This window comes from Porites lutea, chromosome 10 (assembly GCF_958299795.1).
Source record: "Porites lutea chromosome 10, jaPorLute2.1, whole genome shotgun sequence".
In the NCBI taxonomy this organism is placed as follows: Eukaryota; Metazoa; Cnidaria; class Anthozoa; order Scleractinia; family Poritidae; genus Porites; species Porites lutea.
Window position 1 is genome coordinate 24,312,434 of NC_133210.1, and position 21,665 is coordinate 24,334,098.

The window sequence follows — 21,665 nt, forward strand, 5'->3', positions numbered from 1 at the left end:
GACATGAGTTTGCGTAATTTTGCCGGGGATTTAGCTGCTGTTGTCTGAACTAGGGGGAACACTCCGCAAGGCGAGAGCTAACTGCAGAAAAATGGTACCGCTTTCATATGATCTGTCTGCCATTAATTTATTTGGAAACTTCCTCAGAAAGAGCGCAAAAATGATTTGTTTAAAAATTGCCATCGTTTTTTTTGTTGTTGTTGTTGTAGTTCAAACTCATGGGCTCTGCTACTTACATACTATCACGTAATCGACTGTAGTGAGTTAAGGTAACCAATCCGACTGCAAAATTTGTGATAGCATGTGGGAGTCAGTTTTAGTTGGTTTCTACTACATAAAAAAATAAAACCGACGCCCAACTAAGAGTAAATCACTTCTTCTCACCATTTCCGTTATCGTGACGCCTTGATTTCCGTTATGGTTGACGATGAAAAACCTTTCATTGTTAAGTTATTTTTCTTTTCGTTTTCTTTCACACCTAACAGGCCCAAGCTAAGTGGTTTTTATTTAACCATGTCGTTTAGTAATTTTTTTTCTTTCCGTTTGCGCTATTTAAACGTCAGTTTTGTTTCGGTAAGGGAAATTTAGGATATGTAATTACGTCAAATGAAAAGGATTACTGGCTAAGCCTTTATTTTGGAGAAATTAATACTCCTAAACCACTTTGTAATAACTTCATTTTGACACGTACGGCTATACAGTGATACTGACTATTTAAAACCTGTGTCCTTGATCTTGAGAGATCACTTTGAACACAAACATCTAGTACTTCAGGAAAGTAGGTAAGTATCATATTTTAAGAGTTCATTCCCTTTTTTGCAAAGAAACAAAATCAATGGTCTAAAGAGGAGAAAAAACTTAATTCTCTTTCAACAAGAACTTTGCTTCTAAAAATTATCAAACATTTAAAGGAAACCAAATTTTTAGGAAGTTTAATTATTTCAATTACGTCTATGAAAAAACCTGAAAAACAGGAACCACGTACTTAGTTAAATCATAGCTTCTGGTATTTTGATTTGATTTTATTACTTGGACTGTGAATTCTACCTTAATTGTTAATAGCGTAGAAAAGTTGAATTTATCAACGTACAAAGTAAGTGGGAAAAATAGAACGTCCTTAACGTGTCGATTATTTTGTGTGTACCCATCCTAGTTTAGATGATTGTTGATCAGTGACAAAGTACTCGAATGAATAGTGAGATTCGTTTTCAGTAAAAAAATTTTAGAGATGATTTGTTTTGTTATTTTGTTGGGTGCAGTGTATAACTGTAAGGGGGTGTATGAGAATGGACTTGAGGCTAATCTAAGGGTTACTTGCATCTAGGAGCAGATACTAACAATATCTGCTCACCAAAAGAGTATACTGGGCGTAATAAAGAAGGAAGGAACCGTGCATGTTCGTGCAACTGAGTATAAAGAAATCGTGTGTTTGCAATGTGTCGCAACTGTCAGTAAAACAATAGAGATAGTTTCTGTAAACTCTTTACTAACCCTTACCATTAATGAATCAGCAAGGCGTAGTAATATCTCAGCCGGAAATGGTAATTCCAACCTTACAATCGTCCTTTAAGGTGATGTTTAATACACGGGACGATTCGAAACGACGATTTTAAGAGCAACACCGCGTAGCAAAATTGGAACAATGCTGTAACCATTCGAAACAATGTCCCAACAATGTTGCAGCGATATGTTGCTCTAAAAATCGTCGTTGCGGAGCGTCTCTTGTAACTTCACCTTTATATTGAGATTTTTGTTCTACCAAAAAGGCTTCGGACAACAATGATGTATACTTAAATCAAAGCGTTTCGCGTATGCAAATTTTACACGTTAGGTACAAGTTTGGACAACATGTCATTCATTGTCAAATTTGAATTGAACTGAAAATAGTTTATTAACCTAAAAACAGAGGGGGGAAAGGACACAAATAATAGCAATAGGTGCTGGATCAAATATTCTCACATGAAAAGAAACCTGTCATCTTTTGAATGAGAGTAGGTGTCTAGAACAAGGAAGTGGTGATGGGAAAACAAAAGGTCCATTTATTGTAATGTTGTTAGTTTGACGTTCACTAAAAGACAGCTGTTAATACTATTAAGCTTAAGATCCAAAATGTAGTTATATAGGAACATATCCTGAAGGCCAAAAAAACCACACTTACCATCCGAGAGGCTGTATTATACTTCCTCGAAAGTTCCACAAAGTTCTGTTTGACTCAGGTGTGCAATATCGTGTGCAATTTTAGTTATCCGCAGAAATTTGATTTCCTTCCCCCTTTTCAACCAAAACGGTACTTCCTTTGAATCTCTTTGAATTACAAAGTGTTATGAAAATACTTTTTAAAGCAACGATAATAGAAACATCGTGAGGATTGTAACGATTTTCCACCTGTGAAAAGTTTACGTTATTGAAAGAACTTTGATAGACTGAGGGCAATTGATGCTACATAGTACTACAATTTAAACATGTTGTGATTTACGTCCTGTTACAGGTATTGTGGAATTAAAAGATGTTACCTTTGGCCTCGCGTGGTACGTTCATGAACTTCGCCGCAGTTTTGTGCTGGTTAACATTTGTGGCAGGTACGTCTTGCGAGGTTGAGTCAGATATCCTATTACCATAATTGTATTGTTGTATAATAAGTGTGTAATATCAATTTATATCTGCTTTCCACAAGAGGAAAGCGGAGTACAGAACATTTGACAGTCTTTAGACTGTACCTTAGGGGCGCAAAAAACCTCCAATGTACGCAAACATTGGATTGTTATCAATTTTATCAGGCAAATCACAAGATTAAAGAGACGGTGATACCTCTTATCTACTTAGTTTATTTGCATGTAAGTACCACATTTAAAATTGCACTGAGGCGACATCATTTTTTAACCTGGCGCAAGAGAGGACAGACAGCAGGGAAAACGCAAATAAACGGCATTGAAGGGATAAATTTAGGTAAAAGAAGCTATAAAATCAGCCCAGTATACTAGATTTACTGAGGCAAAAAAACAACAACAACAACAACAACATCAACAACAGCAAAACAAAACAAAACAAAGTGAAATCTCAAACCAAATTTTGTACTTTCTGAAAAACATCTGTTTATTCGACATGTAATTTTTTGAATGGCTTTTCTGTACCCAAAAATAAGAATAATATTATTATTGTTTTCAGTGACTGACCAATTTACTAATCAACGTTCTTTGGTTTTCTTTAATAGAAGGGATTGCAGGCAATAATTTTTTCAAAGAACAGGTAATACAGTTCAATGTAAAATTATTGGCCTGGTTAATGAGATTCGAAGCCTACAAATCATTCTCTTCAGTGAGAAGGAGTGCATATTGCCTTAAGTTAGAAAAAAGAAGAAATGTACGTTTGTGAATACTAAGTAAAAATAGGAAAAGGGGGTACACGACCACCCGGTTAGTTCATTTTAAAGGGCGCCGCTGGGTTTAAACCCGACCAGACCATCAAGTAAGGTCTTTTAAAAAATCTGGTTAGGTCATGTTTGCCTTGTGTGGTAATAGAAGATTAATAGGCGGATAAGTGCAGACGACGGACAATACAGCTTTCTTTAATCTATACAAACAAGCACGACATACTACAGACCATACCATGATTCTTCGCGCACCCTTAACCCTTTATAACAGTCACGAAAATGTCTAAACACTACACTGTGATTAAAGATCACAGGATGTTGAGCGGATTAAGCAGTTTGCCTTATTTCCTTCTTCTCTAATGAATTCGCATTGGCGTGCGAAAGAACCCACAATGCTGTTCGAAAAGTAGCACGGGACGTAGACAGCAGTAGTGTGATCGATCTATATCTCCCTCGGGGAGAGAGGACCGTTACGTGCTCGCAATCGCTTATTTCATGTTGTTACAGTTACCGTGTTATAATGATTGCCAATGAACAGCGAAATAGAAATTTCGAAAAAAATATTTACGACTGTAACGTGGCGTAAGTAAAAGTAAGTGAGTTATGTTTGGATTAAATTTCAATAGTTTGGGTAATTTTTTAGGTTAACCAGTACTATAGTTAATAAAGGAATTGTTCTCTCGTGCAGTACCATGATTTACACCATAATATGAACGACGCAGACCTGGAGAAGACATTTGGAGTTGACAATCGAGAAAAAGGTTTTAACACTGTTTAATTAAGCTTGTTTCTAAGTTTGAATTTAATATCAAATGAATGGATTGCAAGGCACCCCGCTTTAGTATGTCTGTTTGGCTGAATAGATCTAACAAGTTGGAACGTTAACCAGATGAAGCTGGAGGCTGCATTCTGTTCGCATATCCTTTAATTTGGATCACTTTAATTTACAAAAAACCGTTCAAATAAATATTTTATGGAATTAGACCCAAATATTACTAGCAACGATAGTCACAAATCTTTTGCGTTTGTATTAGTTTTCGATTCATGAATTTTCACCGTAATCACCCAAAATCTTCAGATGTTATTACTGCTTCAATACTGTTGTTTTGGTAGTCATTCTTTTATCTTATATATTCTCCAGTCCCAGAATACGAAGTGACAGCACTCTACCAATCGGACGAATATGGAAATATAGTTGAAAATCTTCTTCATGGCAAAACCAGAGCACGGAGAGCAACATATGAGCAGAACTCTTTGTATTATAACATCCAGGCTTTTGGCAGATCAATGCTTCTAAACGTGACCCAAATGAAGCCCCTTGTATCCTCTAATGCCTTGATTCAAACGGTTCATAACGATGGTACTTCGACCTATAAAGACATTCCTCATGGCTTACACTACACTGGTCACGTGGTTTCGGACCCAGACTCACTTGTTGCACTCAGAGAAAATAAAGGGCTGGTAAGTTGACCTACGCATATCAAATTGCCTCTTTGAGTTTGTTTTAACACCTTCGTGGTATAGTGTATTATCCACGGAGAAGTTCCTCATTATAGGAAATTAATGGGTCATGAAATTAAAGTCGCGATAATTTTTTTAACTTTAATTTCCGTGTCGTTGATTAAGTGGAGGGTTAATTTCTGCGACCTTAACTTCCATTATTTTGGCCACAAATTCTCGATACATTTTGTCAGAGGAGTATTTTGTCAGGGTGGAGATTCGCCAGTAACAGTGAAACAGTTGTGAAGAACCCTCAAAGTGGTCAGACATCGCCTGACCCCCTTCGAACGTTTAGGGAAAGAACCATGAACAAGTTTCCATTTGGGATTACACATCGTTTAACTTTGTTCCTGTTGTCTCAACATGTACAGGGTTTTGTTTCTTGTCACGTTAATGTCCTTCATTTTGAATTATCTCCCTCTTGACTGCCTCTCTTTCGCGTTAAATTTCCTTTATTCGAAAGTCGTTTTCTAATTCTAGTCGTTTATTTAAGTAGCGTTACGTTCCAATACCTTTATTTTAACGGAGCGCTCATTTCCCATAAAAAGGTATAAGTTAACTTTAGGTGCATAATTTGGAATAGCTGCTTTCGGCCAGTTTTGACAGATGGATTCAAGATGTCAAAAATTCAGTGATGAAGACATTTTAGGTTGAAATACAGGTCTACTTCAAATGTCTTTTCGTAAAGGTTACTGCCAAAACAGATGCAACCTTCGATCATTAGAAAAAATGAGATCATGAGATGACAAACTGTACATAATGAAGAAATAATGGATGTTATTGCTTCTTGACAGACAGGAATGATCAGTACTCTAGAGGACACATTTTACATACAGCCTCTCCCTTCTCATCTTATAAAAAGTAACATATTAAAAGATAGCCATCCTCACGTGATCTATCGGCGATCCAACGAAGAGGAAGTTTCATCAGATTTCCGTAGTTCAGGTATGCCTTCAAAAGCCGAATTTGTTCGATTTTGGCAAGCGAGCTCTTAGTATTTACTGAGTATAGTCGATCACCTTCTTTTGATTTCCCAAGCAGGGGGAATTTTTTAAAGAGACTGAAAGTGTGATTGTCCGGGAAGTGATAATATCGTCTCTCTCCCCTCCTCTACATCACACCCCATGCCCCTCCCCCCGCCCCCCCTTTCGACCTACCCGCCACAAAACCTGGGTATTCTAAGAAAATTCTTGAAATCCGGTTAAGTAAGCTGAAAGTCAATTACAGCTTTTGGCTGTAGCAAAAACAAAATCTGCAGTCAATCTATTTACCATGGATTAGTATTACTGGAAAAAAATATCAGCTTCTTTTCATAATTAGAAATTTTGTGAAAATGACTCAGTTTCGTAAAGGGTCTTTCCTTGCAAGACCGAGAAACAAAGGGCCAGATATTTAAACGGAGTTTAGTGTGTTTAACAAATCCGCGTTTCAAGGCATACTGTTGTGTTAACACCATTTAGTATACAGCTATTTCGAGAAAGGTTGTCGGAAAAAATGTGCACGTGACAATCCCGAAAGGTAATATGAGATATGTTCAATACACTGTTCCTGACACTGTAGCTGTCGAACCTACTTTTGTTGCTTTCCTTTAGCACTCGCAGACATATGTTCATGGCCTCTCGTGCCATTCTTTCAAATTTCCTTGAAAAACAGTGAACTCAAAACCGCCCACAATACCTTTCGGGGTTGTCGCGTGTACTTTATCCGACAACCTTTCTCGAAATAGCTGTATACTAAAACAGTGGATAGTAAGTTTTTCGCGCGCTCTGATTTGCCACTGAACCTCTGGATATCAGTGCTATTCACTGATTCACCTCCAGTTCCCCCGAGCAAGCGACGCCAAACTCGCCTAAGTTATGAGCAAAATCTTTTCCCCTTTTTGCTACCGTAACAAACAAAGAAATTTCGCAAATACATGTAATCAAACAAGCTGTTCCCGAAATACACGACGGTGACGATATTCGGTTTGGAAGTTTTACCAGGTAAAGCTTTGCCCGTTTGACTTGAATTCATCGATGAAACCGGTGAAAAAGGTTTTTGTTAACAAATGCAACTTGCAAATTAAGCTTCAGTCTTGCGCTACTTTCTTTAGCTGACATGTTCATAAATAATCTTAAAACTAAACTTAATACTTTTTCTAAGAATGACTGTAAATACGAAGAGAATTCATAACTCCTTTTGAAGTAATTTCCCCGGAAGAGCTAAACAAATGCCTTCAAGTCACCTTTTATTTGTAGGCAAGAAAACGCGACGGCCGTTAGGTCATTGCCTACCAAAATTGTAATCGTTGGCCACAGTAAATGAGTTAAAAATCATGATTTTTGTGCTCAATTATCTCACTGTTTTAGTTTAGGCTCGGTAAATACCACCACTAGCCACCTCCATTTCGGTGAATAAGGCCTGTTTCAAACGTCGTGTTACTGCCGTGTTAAGCGGGCTCGACTGTAGCTCGACTGCAGCACGACATTAGCACGACTTGGTTTCAGACGTCGAATTTAATTCACACAATGACAGCCGAATGGAGCGGCTGTTGCCAAAAACAAAACACAGAAATAAAGAAACGGTTTAGCAAACTTTTAAATATATTCTAATGTATTTATAATTCATGAATTGAGTTCGGCACGGCGGGTAGCACGACGTTTGAAACCAAGTCGAGCTACTGCCGTGTAGCACGGCAAGGCTCGACGTACTACACGGCAGTAGCACAACTTGGTTTCAAACGTCGCGCTACTGCCGCGCTAAAGTCGAATTTAATTCAATTAATTGAGTTCGGCACGGCAGTAGCACGACGTTTGAAACGGGCCTAAATGTTATTCATCGAGAACCGTTTCATGAAAGTATATGGCGTAGACTAGAAAATCATTTATCTTATTAAAATAACACACTTAAGGAATAGATCTGGAAGTTCAAAGATTTCCTAAACCGCGGTCTAAGTTAGACTTCGTTTAAATAACCGACCCAGCGAGTTCTTATATTTACGTAAAAGGCCGACTAATTGGGTTAATTTCTCTCACACATGTAAAAAAAATGTTCCTTTCTTGTTAGATGATATCGTTAGATCCTCAAACCAGGCAAAACTAGGACGTCATAGGAGACAAAAACGTCAAGCTCCGCACAAGTTCTTAGAAGTGGCCCTTGTAGCAGACAACTTTTCCATCTCGGCTTACGGCAAGGAAAAGATGGTGGATCACCTGCTAACCGTTGCCCATATAGTATGTTCTTGTTCATCAATTATTAATGAACTTGTAAACTAAAACCATTGATGGGGTGGTCTCGTAAATATGATAGCCTTAAAAAATAAGCGACCAATAGAAAAGAGAAGCAGGCCAAAACACTTAATGTAATGCTTAGAATTCTGCCGCACTCCTTTTTTTCGGTTGTACGTCCTTGGCCAAGGTTTCTTGTTAAAACCATCGCATGGGCTTTGGCCTTTGTATTGCAACAAGTAGACAACTTGACCTGTGAGAGACCTGAGACCTGTGAGAAAGTTGAAGCCATTTGAATGAAAAAAGACATCCTCTGAGCCTGAAAATCACACCAGCTAAGAAAGGAGAAAGACAGTATAAAAAGAAAGGGAAGAAAGTTAAGGAGAAAAGAAGAGAGAAAAAAGTGTTGGGTTGCACTCTTTATAGTTGTTAATATTCATTTGTATATACTTGGATATTTTTAACTAAAAAAGCTGCTTGACAGAAGAGGCCTTTTTATGGCGGTACCGTTTTCAGAAATCCAGCTACATATACATGAGGCTGTATAGACGTTCTTTGTGTAGCCATAAAAAGCCTCCCGTTGAGAACAGCTTACGATACGTAAAATGAAGGGAATTTTCATGTATTTTTTTTCCTACAATGAATGTAGGACATGCAATCGAATCTAGGTAAACAAAAGCTGGCTTTTTAGAAGAAAAAGATAGTCGGAAAATAGAGGACCCCTCCCCTACCCACCATGGAAAAGCACAGAACGAGATCTTTACAAAATACGCAAGCGGTGTCTGCACATTAGGTTGCATAAGTAACTTACACCCCCTACACCCACCCTTCCTCTCTATATGAGTTTCCTTCTTGTTGCTGTCCTAATCTGCCGTGTGTTCTCTTCCAAAGGTAACTCAACTATTCCACGATAAAAGTTTTGGGCCTGTCAAAATCACACCTGTGATTCTTCGAGTAGTGCTCAAAAATGACGGGGTAAGAACTGCCAATAATTTTGCAGCAGTCAGAGCAAGACATTATTATGTACTGTATTACCCCCCCCCCCCCCCCCCCCCGGAGCAGTGCACAAGATTTTATGCTTTCTTTTATTTTTCAATACCTTAATTAGTTGTGCGAGTGGGGTATTGTACGTGATCACACACACAGCGTTTTTTTTTTCTGTATCTTGTTTAGTTTGGTTACAGCTCAAGCTCAGCAAAAGGTGAGAGAATAAGGGCGTTTGAAAAGTGGGTGGCTGAAGAGTTTCCAGATTCAGACAAGGATCCAAAACAACCTGATGCCGCAGTCCTTATTACCAGAAGGTGCAATTATCATTATGATATCTTTTTTTCCTCTTTTATTTTGTTCAGTTTGTCTAATTTGAACTCTAATCAGGGATAAGGCAAATCACAGGATAGTGTAGTGTAGTGTGGTGCCATGCGATGTAGTGTAATGTACTGCTGTGCAAAAGAGCTTATTTACAGGACTGGAAGGCAATTCTATAGAGGCCATTCGCCCACTTCCATCTAAGAGAGGGGCTGGCTATCCTAGAATGGACTCTGCTATGAGAGGGTCCACACAAGTATTCAACCTACTTTCGTTTTTACAGAAATTTAATGAGGCATACTTGCCCTACGTATAATAAATTATGAGAATAAAGAATATGTTGTTCTCATGTATTTTCATTTTTTCGTTTATCTCTCTAGGACGACAGGAGGTGAGTGTTGCAAACTGATCTTGTGTATAACTGAAAAATGAGGTTTTAATCTTTAGAACATATTTTCACATTACAAGAAGTTCTTTGAAGATGTGAAACCGTACAATACACTTAAGCGAACTTCAGCAGCGGCAGCAAACCTTAGGTATTTCACTTGATATCATAGTTAGAACTTCACCACAGTGTTAAGATGCATAGAGTGTTACCTTTTTTCACGTTGTTGAGCTGCTCATGAATAAGTTGTTGTTTTCATTTTCTCTTAGGGCTGCATTTCTGCATTTATTACTAGAGAATATATTCCCTCGATTCCCTTATCAGGAATAGAGTACAATAAATATCGGCTGCCAATACCATTTCTTTGTAAATTCTCTAGCCAGCAAGTCCACCCATTCTTCCACTTGTGTATGTTACGACTCCATTGTGATTATCATTCTTATTTGCAGGAATTGCTAGTCTGGGATCGACTTGCGTGAAGAAATTCGGAGCTGCTCTCGCTAATGATGTTGGCCTTGGAACAGCTATTATTGTGGCTCATGAACTGGCCCATACGTAAGTGATTTTACAAAATTATTGGAAAAGAGCCAAAAAGTTATATTTTTTCTTGTCACTAACAATGTTACCAGAGGTAAAGTAGGGACCGAATTGTTCTCTTTTTATCGCGGTGAAATTTCATTAACTTGCTGTGGAATTCACAAAAAGTTACGCCAATGACTTCACGTTTAAATGAGCGAGAATCTCGATATAATTTAATGTAATCTGCTATTTTTAGGTGGTTTAACCGGTCTGACAGTTTTTTTTTTTTGGCAAAACCTCCAACGGTTTATATCCCGCGAAATGACGTCTGAGGAACGAGCGGCCAGAAACTGATGACATGTCACTACCCTGATATGGTTAGTGCTTGTGATTGGTTGAAAAACCGTTTGTGGCGCCGCGATCAGATTGTCAAGATTTGGGCGCCCTTCAATAATAGAGCTAATTAAAGTAAATTACCCTCCACGACTAAAAAGTTAAAATTGGGTTCTTCCTACTTTTATTTGTGCATAGCAAAACTATTTGTAAATGAGAGATTTTATCCTAAAGGATGGGAGTAGGACATGACAGTTCCCCGTGTGCAAATCATAAAAACATAATGGGCTCTACCATACCCAGTGGTCCAGGATCATTGAAGTGGTCTGCGTGCAGTAGAAAAAAAATTCAGGAGTTCCTAAGGTACCGTGTGACATTTGCGTTATCTATTTAACAGGATAGGAAGGTGTGCATGTATTCTCGTAATAGCAAGCTCGTGTGCAAACTATACACAACCCTTATTTGATTTTGGTAGCGTATATTGCCTTGCTTGTCTAACATACTGCGCTCCACCCTCCACACTTCTCATGATAACCTGCTAAATGAATCGTCAATTAGGTGCGACGGGTTTCAATTGACCACTACAAAATTTTGTTGTGACAAACAAAGAGCATTATGGTATGTTATGGTATTTCCTGTAGTGGTCAATAAGAGGGAAATTAAGCATATCGTGTTGTCAACACGGGTAAATAATCGCACCTTAGTCACAGCAAAAAAATGGTGGCAACTGCCTTGCTACAGTCACGGAAAAGTAAGCGTCAAATCCTAGTGTACCCGCCCTGTAAATCGAACATTTATAGGGGATTAGCTTGTTCCGAGCAAATCACTCATGCAATTAAGACAATTACATAAGGATTTTTAAATATTAAGTATTGATCTTCGTTTACGTAAAATAATTTATTAATAGTCTGTATCTTAATTTCAATAATCCAACTGGCTGATAACAGATAAGAAGCAGCCGACATCTTTCTATAAACATGCAGTCATTTCTTTCCCACAGCGTTGACACATACTTATCCATACAGTTACAGGTCAAACTGTTTAAATGACTTCCCGCCAATATCTTCTGTTACATATGAACCGAAGAGACTTTACGGCAAGCTGACAGGACAGATCATCAATCGCGATGAACAATGCAAAGCGATTCATGGTCCGAGCTTCTACGCATGCCCCCAACGTCTGGTAAGTAATTAAGACACGTGGAAAGCTAAGAAAACTAGAAGCTGAGTTTCCTTTTAAGAAGCTAGAGGAATATGAATTCCTTGGAATTTAATATGAATTGGAAGAATAAATTACAACTAGTTTTCAAATCAAATTTCCTCAGAGTAAGCAAGAGTCTTGCTGATGTTTCACCAAATTCAGCTACATAACGACATGATGAATTGGTTACAGTATTATAAATTTTTATTTTTTGAACCAAACAATTGGCAATTTGCGTGGGAAAAGCCAAGGGCCTTGCTACTGAGAATTGAGTAAACGATTCGAGTTTCTATTGAGAATTAAACGGGTATAGTAACTTATCAGCGCGCCCAATTTGATTGTGTCAACTTAAGGCAGCGGAAAGTTTGGTTTGCTTTTTGTTTCTGTGCCATCTAATAAAAAGAACCAATTTTCTTTTACTTTTGTGCAGAATGATTGTGGAGCACTGGGATGTACAAGGGATGGTTACTCTTGCTCTATCACTACTGCTTCCCCTGCGGATGGAACAAGATGCGGATATAGACACGTATGACTATAATTGTATATCGCTACTAACAGGTTAACCTGTACTTAACAATTATTTAAAGAGCCTAAGTATGATGTGAAGATTGAATAGGGGAATATACTGAAACTTTTCTCGACTGAGATTTTCGGATAATTTTAAGACTGCGAACCCAACAGTGATTTGGGGGGAGGGGGAGGGGGAAGTTGGGAGTGGTGGGGTAAAATTGTCTGTCCTTACTAAGAATACCACCAAGACTCGGTATGATAGTCAACGCAGACACCTATACAAAGTGAATTGCACTTTTCTTTTAGTGGTGTATTAACGGTGAATGCGTAGATGATGGGTCGCCTGTTATACATGGACACTGGAGCAGCTGGTCAGCCTTTTCGCAATGTACTCGGCCTTGCGGTGGAGGTGTTCAATCCAAGACAAGAACCTGTACGAACCCAACGTAAGCAGTAAAACTAACACTTTTACACTATCTGAACGATCTATCTCTCGATGAGGGGAAAAATCAAAAACTTTTCACCCGGGGGAGGGAGGGGTACTCGTAAGTTTTTAAACATTTTGAAGTCAATTCTACTGTCCATTTCCCCACTTATATTTTTCAATTTTTTTTTCGCAGTCTCCCTGCGTTTTTTATAGCTCCCTTCCTCCAAACAAAAAGCTTTTCACTGGATCGGCTCCTTCCGGCCCACGATATTCAACACCGGCTGGAAACACTTTTTTTTACAATACAATTTATTTCAGTGTTTACAGCCTCTACAAACAATTTATTTCAAATTTTTCCACCCCCCCCTCCCCTCCCCCCTCCCCTCCCCTCCCCTCCCTCCTAAGTCAAAAAATAATGGTCTTTTCCTTATAATCATCGGCTGTAACACTAGGAGCGGTTGGACGGAAAGTTGACAGCCTTTGTCCTGTCCCCAAGTTGCTGACGGGTAATAAGGCCATTTCCACGATAACTACATTGACTACTTAACTACCATAATTCATTTCGTTTTTGCTTGACTTGTTTAACTTTGTTAATCCCTCTTAGGCTTAAAAACAATTCCAATAGCCTTAATTTGCACAAGAAAACTGCGAACTAAAGCATTCTCCATCACACAATTGTCCTATGAACGTAAGAAAAAAGTTTTCAAAATCGTAATTAGTAATTTTTGAATGGGGCTGAGTATAGGTACCAAAGCCGAAAGCCTTACCTCCATCGATGCTATTAGTTCATCTTCAATTGCCTGTTTATCGGCAAGTTAAGGAGATAAAGAGTTGTTCAGTACACTGCAAATATATATTCTCCAATTAGCAGATGTTGTCCGTCGAATTGTTGTTGTTCTTGCTTTGATTTAGCCAATAGTTCCCCTGTTTCTTCCTCGTGAAACGAGTTAAATGTTCCGTCATTTTGTACTCCGACAAAGACAATTCAACCTCGTCCCCAGGTCGCCTCAGTTAACTGTTCAATAATCTCCCAATGTTGCTGCACAATTGACGTCTTTTTTTCACAAATCTCAAAATTTTCCAACTTTGGTCGACAGTAGCTGATTATGATGAATTATGCGTGGCATTTTAGCCAATCAGAATGAACGGAGAAATATTTTGAATGAATAATATGAAGATTTATTCATTGGTTGACGTAGGAAGCTTGGTTTAAGTATCGTAGTCTTAACATTCGCACCAAATATGGGTTTCAAAAATCTCGGTTTTCATATTAGGCAACAATAGAGTATTTGGCGTTTACATTTAGAATTAGCATTTACCTCAAAGTCAATTTTTTAAACACAGACCTAAGAATGGGGGAAGGAATTGCGTTGGTCCAAACAAAGGACATTGGAGAATCTGCAATCCACAGGTAGGAAGGGCAGTTACTCGTTTTAACTCTTTTTAAAAAGAATGTCTGGTCCTGTATACTAGGTCTGATGAACTTTTTAAAACCATAAACCTACATGATAAGTTTTCTTGTAATGTTTTCTTTGTTTGTTTATTGATGGTAACAGCCGTGTCCGGCAGGATCAAAGACATACCGTCAGATTCAGTGTGAAGCAATAGACCCAAATTATCATGCTTACTACTTGACTTCAGGTAGGAGAGGTATCATTTATTATTTTTTGTTGAGAGATAAATAGTTTATGTAGTCATTAACAAGAGGTCAGAATTTACTTTTCTTGACTCATTTTCAGCATGGTGTTTACTGGCGTGCAAGAAAGGCGACAAAGTCACTCCTCAAGGGAAGAATGTGAAGGATGGTACCAGGTGCTATAGCAATCCCTCAAAGAAGGATGTCTGCATACAAGGCAAATGCATGGTAAGGCGCTGTTCATGTTTCAAATATGAATATAGGCGGCGTTTATCATCAAAATCTTGGTATATCTTCCATTCTGAAGTAATGATTACTATAATATAGAGTACCTGGCTGCAAAGGCCAGCTTACGAATTAGGAATACGCTGCACGACGTTAACGTGAAGGCGTTCATGAGGGAAAGGACAAAGAGAGCAGCGGAAAGGAGAGAGAACTTTCTCTTTCTCTCCCTCCCCTTCAACTTCCAATCCCATCCCTCTCAACCCATAAGGAAGGCCTGATGATCAGGCTAACACGACGTAGGATCTCAACAGGAGATCTGATCAGCCAAAAATATCGGTTGAAAACATATCTTCAAGGCTGATCGTACTACGCAAACGTTAACTTTACAATAATAAACATAGAAATTCAATAGAGCAGGGCTGCAGCCTTTGATGGCAATAGCTGCAGTGATGATCTGGAATGTCTGACTTGCAAAAGAACATTGCTTTTTTACTCAAAAGTAACGAGTTGGCTCTAAAAGAAATGCATGGCGATGATTTGCCTCAAAGGAAGGCAACCCAGCCTCTGCTTGCTTTTCCGAAGTTTGTATTGACGCGTAGACTCACCCATTTTCTCAAAACACATGTAGGTGGTAGGCTGTGACAATGGCTTAGAGTCGGGAGTAAAGCGTGACCGGTGTGGTTTCTGCGGTGGAAACAGTTCAAAATGCAAGTTTGTCGAAAAACTTTGGAATGATAGGTGCCCTGGATTTGGTAAGCTAGCTTATTTTTTGTGCGCGCACAAAATGACCAGTCTAAATTTTTTTAAACTGATAATCTAATAAAGGTAACCTGCTTGCAACATCTTGTTGATCCCCAGGTCTAGACAGCGCATGTAATATTTTTGAAATACCCGTTGGAGCAAGCTCCGTATATGTGGAACAAGACACACCCGACTACAACCTTCTTGGTAAGTATAACGCCTGCTTTAGACACAAGCTAGTAAGATTACCAAAAAATGACAGGACATCACTGTTTCGTTTAATTGCTTGGGGAGTCAATAATTCTTAGATTTGTACGTACCCGTGGTACTGAGGTTTGCATCAAAGTAGTACTTAATCCAAATTGGTCGATTTTTCGAAGGTTATAGTTTTAAGTAACTGATAGTGTTTTTCAAAGTGCTTTCCTCTAAAAAGCGAAAAACAACTAGTGTTTATATTTTATACGCACATCGATCTTTCAGAGGTCAAGAACAAAGAAGGAAGGCGTCTGATTCATGTGCCTTCATGGCGATGGAGCCGTACGGTTTTTGCAGCAGGAACAACAATTCACTATTACCACGAAGCAAACTTTGATATTAATACGATAAGCATCCCAGGGCCAACCACTGAAAAACTCACTGTAGTGGTAAGTGATGCAGCCTGATAAAACAGCCGAGATTTCGTGACGTCACCACTGGTTTCCCCGAGAAATAACGTGCTCTGATGAATGGACGCAGAAATCCGACATTGAATTGATGACGTGCCACAGTCTCATCTTGGTAGTTGTTTCTGACCAATCGGAAGCACTACCCAGAGTGGCGTCATCAATATGGAATTTTTTTTGCACTCATTACTCAGACGTTGTTTCGCGGGAAAACCAGTGGTGGCGTCGCAACATGTCGGCAGTTTTCTCAGGCTTTAGGTAATAGTAATAAGGCCCTGAATGATTGCAGCCAACTTTTGAATGATTGCAGCCTCGTTTATAGATCAGTTCTATCAATCAGTAATAATCAAAGATTACCAAGTGCGTCTGGTTACAATGCTCGCTCTCCTATGGCAAATTGGCGATGAATTGTTTTCGTTCTCCTCTGCCAAGTTGGTAGTGATGCAAGATAATTGACTCAAGATTCAATCAATTAACAAACGATACTTTCAATCCAGTTTGTACGGGGAGAATCCCATTCCTCTAACTTGAACGCAATGAATTTTGAAAATGAATTCTTTAGTCTTTACAGAGTTATTCATTCCTGCTGGTGTAATGAGCAGGTAATTCAGACGCAAGTTGGACCGGAGTAGAAGTTTTTTCCACGCCCGTTTTCTTTTACCTTAATCTATATATTTTAAACAATTCAAGCCCGACAAAATATTTCGATGGCCTCCCTAACTCTTCTCTTGAACGCGTCCTCCTCCCTTGCGAGGATCGAAGAGGAGGACATATCAAAGGTGTGGCCTGACAACGTTTAGATGATCCCCAACCGCCGTTGTTGACGCTCTTGTTATTACAACGTGTTCCTCACTCCAAAAGGTCTAGCTGTCCCCCCAATTTAGAAATCATCACGGCGTTCGCACTGAAATTCCTACACCACTCCACATTTCTTTTTCCTTGGCGTCAGATCTTTGAGGTGGCTCAAATGCTGTCTGATGGTGTTAAAAGGCTTGTGGAAGGTGCCAACTCCTTGTTTGTTTTTTTTTAACTTTTGAATTAAGCTTTTCTGAAACTTCTTTTCTTTCTTCTTCTTTTTAGTTTGTTCCTTCTGGCCATCCAAAGACTGGCGTAAAGTACAAAATGTACGATCCGAATCTCCCTTCAGAAATTGGCGTCAGACAAGTTCAGTGGAAAGTTACAAATTGGGGACAATGCTCGAGAAAATGTGCACAAGGTATTTATTGTTTTGTAAACCTGTAGATAGTACATGGTGGGGAGGTTAAATAAATATATTATTTACTTATCTTATTATAGGAAACTAACGCCTCATGAAATTACATGTAACACGAATTTCAAAACCTCGCGTTGATTCAAGTGGCGGTAATTTTTGTAAACGTTAATTTCCGCGCCATTAGTTACATGTAAGGGGAAGGTTAATTTCCGCCACCTTAATTTCCATTATTTTGGCTCCAAATACTCCTCTAAGAAAGAGGAGACCAGGTATCGTATCGGGAGGGCTTAGGTGCAGATCCGCGACAGTACTAGTGAACCGTGAAGAACCCTTGAAGTGGCCATGTTTCTTTGCTTGACCCCCTTCGTGCATTTGAACAAAGTTTCCTTGTCTCAACAAGGTTCGTTCTTTGGGAACGTCGCGTTAATTTCGTACGTTTATTTTTAAATGTAACCCTCCCTATTGCGTTGTTTTTCGTTATATGAATGTTGTTTTCTCTTAAATTCGCCCGTTGATATTATTATAATCACTTTTTCGGCATTAATTTTTAACAAATTTGCTAGTCTTTGCCTTCAAGAAGAAAAAAGGAAAACGTAGACTAATCGCTTTCCTTACTTTAGGAAAACAGGAGCGAACAGTAGAGTGTAGCAGAACCGATGATGGCTCATATCTTGGAGACGACTCATGTCTAAAGAAATCAAACAAGCCAGCTACTGAAAGATCTTGTAACAATAATCCCTGCCATCCTGAGTAAGAACAAAATTTAAGTTGTTTATGGAGACAACTCTGACACAGGGAAGCAATATCTTGGGGAAATAAGTTTCTTCATCGGTGGAAAAAGTTGTTATTTCAGTTTCTCGCAGCAAAACCCTCCCTTTAGAAATATATTGTTAGCAGCCGTTTATGTAAGCGGATAGAAATACATGTCCGCTGTTTTTCTTTACACATAGACTTCTCCCTAAAGTACTGCAGTATTACGTACTGATTGACTGCCGAGTGAGCGAAGGGGCCGGGCAGGAAAACATTTGCCATGCCGCTTACGGAAAGAGAGCAGCGAGACCCCTGCACCATAGCCGAGGGCCAAATAATTTCTCGTCAGACCTAACCTGACTCAGTTAATAAGCCTTCTATTATATGACCACTTCGCTTTTTTTTATCACCCCTTGACCCTCATGGATCTGAGTATTTTGGTCTCTTTTTAGTCTCTTTATGTTTCGTCATATTTCTCTATATTTATCACTGCCATATTTATCACTTCATTTTCGAAGGATGCCACGTTTAAAATTTATTTTCAATATCGCATATCGCCATACGTTTCTTCACGGGGCCTTACGGCCATTTCGGCCCACCTTTTACGGCCCTCATACTGCGTTTCTATCTACAGTTTCGCAATTGAACTGCGCACGATGTTGTTGATTACGGTTTCCCTCGGTATTTCTTATACACCACGTAAAAAAGCTAGAAATACTCAATTCTGTTTCGCTTTAGATGGTACAAGTCCGAGTGGAGTGCCTGCTCGAAAAGCTGTGGAAAAGGGATACAAAAGCGCCGGATTCACTGTCGCCGTTTGATTTCGCCAATAAAGCACGAAATACTCTCAGACTCATCATGCGGTGGTGTCAAGCCTACGGGCGAAACACAGAGAAGCTGTAATGAAATCAATTGTCCAGCCAAGTGGAGGGCAAGTGCTTGGTCTAAGGTACAATCCGTTAACAATAGCAGACATGATATTCGTCAATACGCTGTAGTTAAAGGTTGCTCTTTTTTACAGTAAACAGTGCAAATATCAATGCAATAACAAATGGCGATGATGATAATGATGATGATGATGATGATGATGATGATGATGATGATGATGATAAATAAATTATGATTATGATTATGATGATACGTGGTAGTGACAAATACAACATTAAGACATTAAGCACAATGGTAACTCTGGTTTTAAAACACTAAAAAACCGAAATTTCTAAGCGCTTGGCCTTATCTCACCATTATCTTTCAGTGTTCTTCTACATGCCGAGGAGGTGTGAAGAAACGCAGCCTGACTTGTAAGCGACTTAACTACGATGGAAAATTGGTGTCAGCTCCAGAAATACTTTGTTACCACGCACCTAAACTACAGTCAACACAACAGTGTAACGCAGAGGTTCCTTGTCCTAGTAAGTCGTTACCTTTTAATTAAAGATCACTGCAAAGTTTATTGCTCATAAAGAAATTGTGGGCTGGTGAGGTAAGACCTCAAAAATTTTACAATACATACTAACTTATTTTTGAATCTTTACATTTCGTTCACAGGACCTACAATCAAACCGTAATGTAAAGCTTATCAGTTAAAAGCTGATTGGTTTCTCAGGTTGTACTTTTATCCAAGATAACTGATAAGGAATCCCCGGCTCCCCAATACGACCACCCTATCTTTATTGAAATTCGCCAGGGTGACTCAACAAGGTGACAGGGGATGAAACAGGAGTAACTTCCCAAATGATATCAATCCTTTCATTACCCACCCAGCCCATAAGAGTTTGTACCACACCACCTGTGTCTACGCCCCCTACTCTTTACGAACAGCAGTGTTGGTTCTTTTACGTCCCACAAGAATCAGAACAGTGAAACAGCTGTGAGACGGGGCCTACCGTTTTTCTTCCTTATCTGGGAAGACTAGAATGTTTAACCACTTGTAGATGGCACAACAAAGGCAGCACATTCTGCAAGTTATTTTAAGATCTTAAGTAGCCTGCTTAGCAGGAGCTTGGAAGCGTTGGGCGCGAAAAAAAACTGGCGCGCGAGAGAGAGACACGGGAGGCTCCCTCTCCCCCCGTGTGTCTTCCTCACGGCCCCGTTCTTTCTTGCGCCCACTACTTCTAAGCGTCTGCCAAGCGGGCTAGACCTTGAGTGTTGGTCCGGCCGGGGATTTAACCCGGGACTTCCCGCTCGGCAGACCTGCGCTTATCCAATTGAGCTAACCGGGCGGCGGTTTGAAAAATACGAAACGATGACATGAAGTTCGACATTGTATTTGTAATGACATCTCATGGCAATTAACTTGCAGCGCCAAGTCCGTTGGTGAGGTACCGAGGTCTCGGCTGTTTCAACGACGGTCAGCCACATGCAATACCTCATTTAGTAAAGAACTTTCGCAATCATATTGATTGGAAAAATATGCAGAAAACCGTCAAAGAGTGTGCAGACTACGTCTACAAACATTATCCAAAGAGTAGCGTATTCGGGCTCCAATTCTACGGTGAATGCTGGAGTGGAAGTGACGCAGTTTACACATACAATAGATATGGTGGGTCCAGTAACTGCTGGGAAAACGTGGGAAAAGAACACACTGTTTACGTGTACACTTTTGATTGAGGTAAATGCTCTCTAGTGAGCTAGGAATACGCTTTTCAAACACACACATATAAGCCCCACGCACGTAAATTTTAATCACGTAAATAAAATAGAAGCAAGATAAAAAAGTGCTAAGCTTAAACGAGAAATTGAGTGAGGTTCAACTTTTATGCTTAAGAGCGACCTTTCATGCATTGCCTCTATTAGTTATTTGCGAACGTAAATTTTATGCACATACGGACCTCACGTAAAAGTTACGCGACACTGGAAATCAGCCCTGAATCTATCTGCTTTTATGACTACTTCTCTTGATTTTTTTATAAACGCTTTCTTTATTTTTATTTTGTTCTTTTTATTGCAGATCCCATAACCTTGGACCTTGTCGCAGAATAGCAATGTATACTACTTGTATGATTGATCTTTAGAATAAACACCTGTGTAAAAACACAAACCTTCTCGACACCTTCGTCTGTGATCAATTTACTACGCTATGTTCCTCAAATGAAACCACCGTCCCCTACCCCCTTCACATTCACCCCGTTTATATAACAACCTCGCTATTAAGACCATATTTTTTCGACCTCAATGTTATCACTGACTTTGAAGACTACTAAATAAATACATCAAGTCAAGTCAAGTTAAGTCAGTTTTTATTTAGATTTACCCAGAATATTAGTAAAATTCAGTGGTTTTAAATATAGAAATAAAAGATTGTGAAAGAGGAAATTAAGAAATTATTTCAATTTTAGGCTCATTGTGCAGAGTTTGGGACACCTAAATAGTTCGTAGAACTAACCGAGTAGGTGACCCAAAACAAGAATACGAGTAGAAGGAATATGGTGACAAAATAGTTGTTCTGGATAAAATGCATTACTTCATTGATTAAATAGTAGTTAAAGATAATATAATCATAAAACCGCAGAAATTAATAACACTATTATAACCATCAACCACAGAATTCGTGATATCTGTATGTAATAATAATAATATATAATAGTTTTGACGACAACGAGAAAACATCATTATTTCGACCAGGATTTTCACGTTCCCGCAACGGCGGTCTCATTCACGGGGTTCTTCTGTATTTCAAAATA

General features: G+C 39.0%; 1 protein-coding gene across 1 annotated transcript; it reads left to right on the top strand.

The window, feature by feature from the left end:
- Window positions 1-673: 673 nt before the first annotated feature.
- On the top strand, window positions 674-21,022 carry LOC140950542 (A disintegrin and metalloproteinase with thrombospondin motifs 6-like). Its single transcript, XM_073399784.1, has 27 exons — window positions 674-771; window positions 2,486-2,579; window positions 3,212-3,246; window positions 4,059-4,131; window positions 4,512-4,831; window positions 5,665-5,815; window positions 7,916-8,082; window positions 8,968-9,051; window positions 9,250-9,377; window positions 9,762-9,772; window positions 10,216-10,321; window positions 10,853-10,981; window positions 11,644-11,800; window positions 12,249-12,344; window positions 12,635-12,774; window positions 14,100-14,166; window positions 14,312-14,396; window positions 14,495-14,619; window positions 15,245-15,368; window positions 15,475-15,564; window positions 15,838-16,001; window positions 17,100-17,235; window positions 17,853-17,982; window positions 18,721-18,931; window positions 19,238-19,394; window positions 20,285-20,593; window positions 20,933-21,022. Exons 2-26 carry the CDS (start codon window positions 2,507-2,509, stop codon window positions 20,590-20,592), a joined length of 3,267 nt encoding a protein of 1,088 aa, XP_073255885.1. The 5' UTR covers window positions 674-771; window positions 2,486-2,506; the 3' UTR covers window position 20,593; window positions 20,933-21,022.
- The last annotated feature ends 643 nt before the right edge of the window (window positions 21,023-21,665 follow it).

What these genes read in the sequence shown, in the direction of transcription:
- LOC140950542 (XM_073399784.1), top strand. Translation starts at nt 2,507, where the DNA reads ATGTTACCTTTGGCCTCGCGTGGTACGTTCATGAACTTCGCCGCAGTT. An exon ending in GCATACAAGGCAAATGCATG is followed by an intron (nt 14,620 to 15,244) that starts GTAAGGCGCTGT and finishes AAACACATGTAG; the next exon opens with GTGGTAGGCTGTGACAATGG. An exon ending in CGCAGAGGTTCCTTGTCCTA is followed by an intron (nt 19,395 to 20,284) that starts GTAAGTCGTTAC and finishes ATTAACTTGCAG; the next exon opens with CGCCAAGTCCGTTGGTGAGG.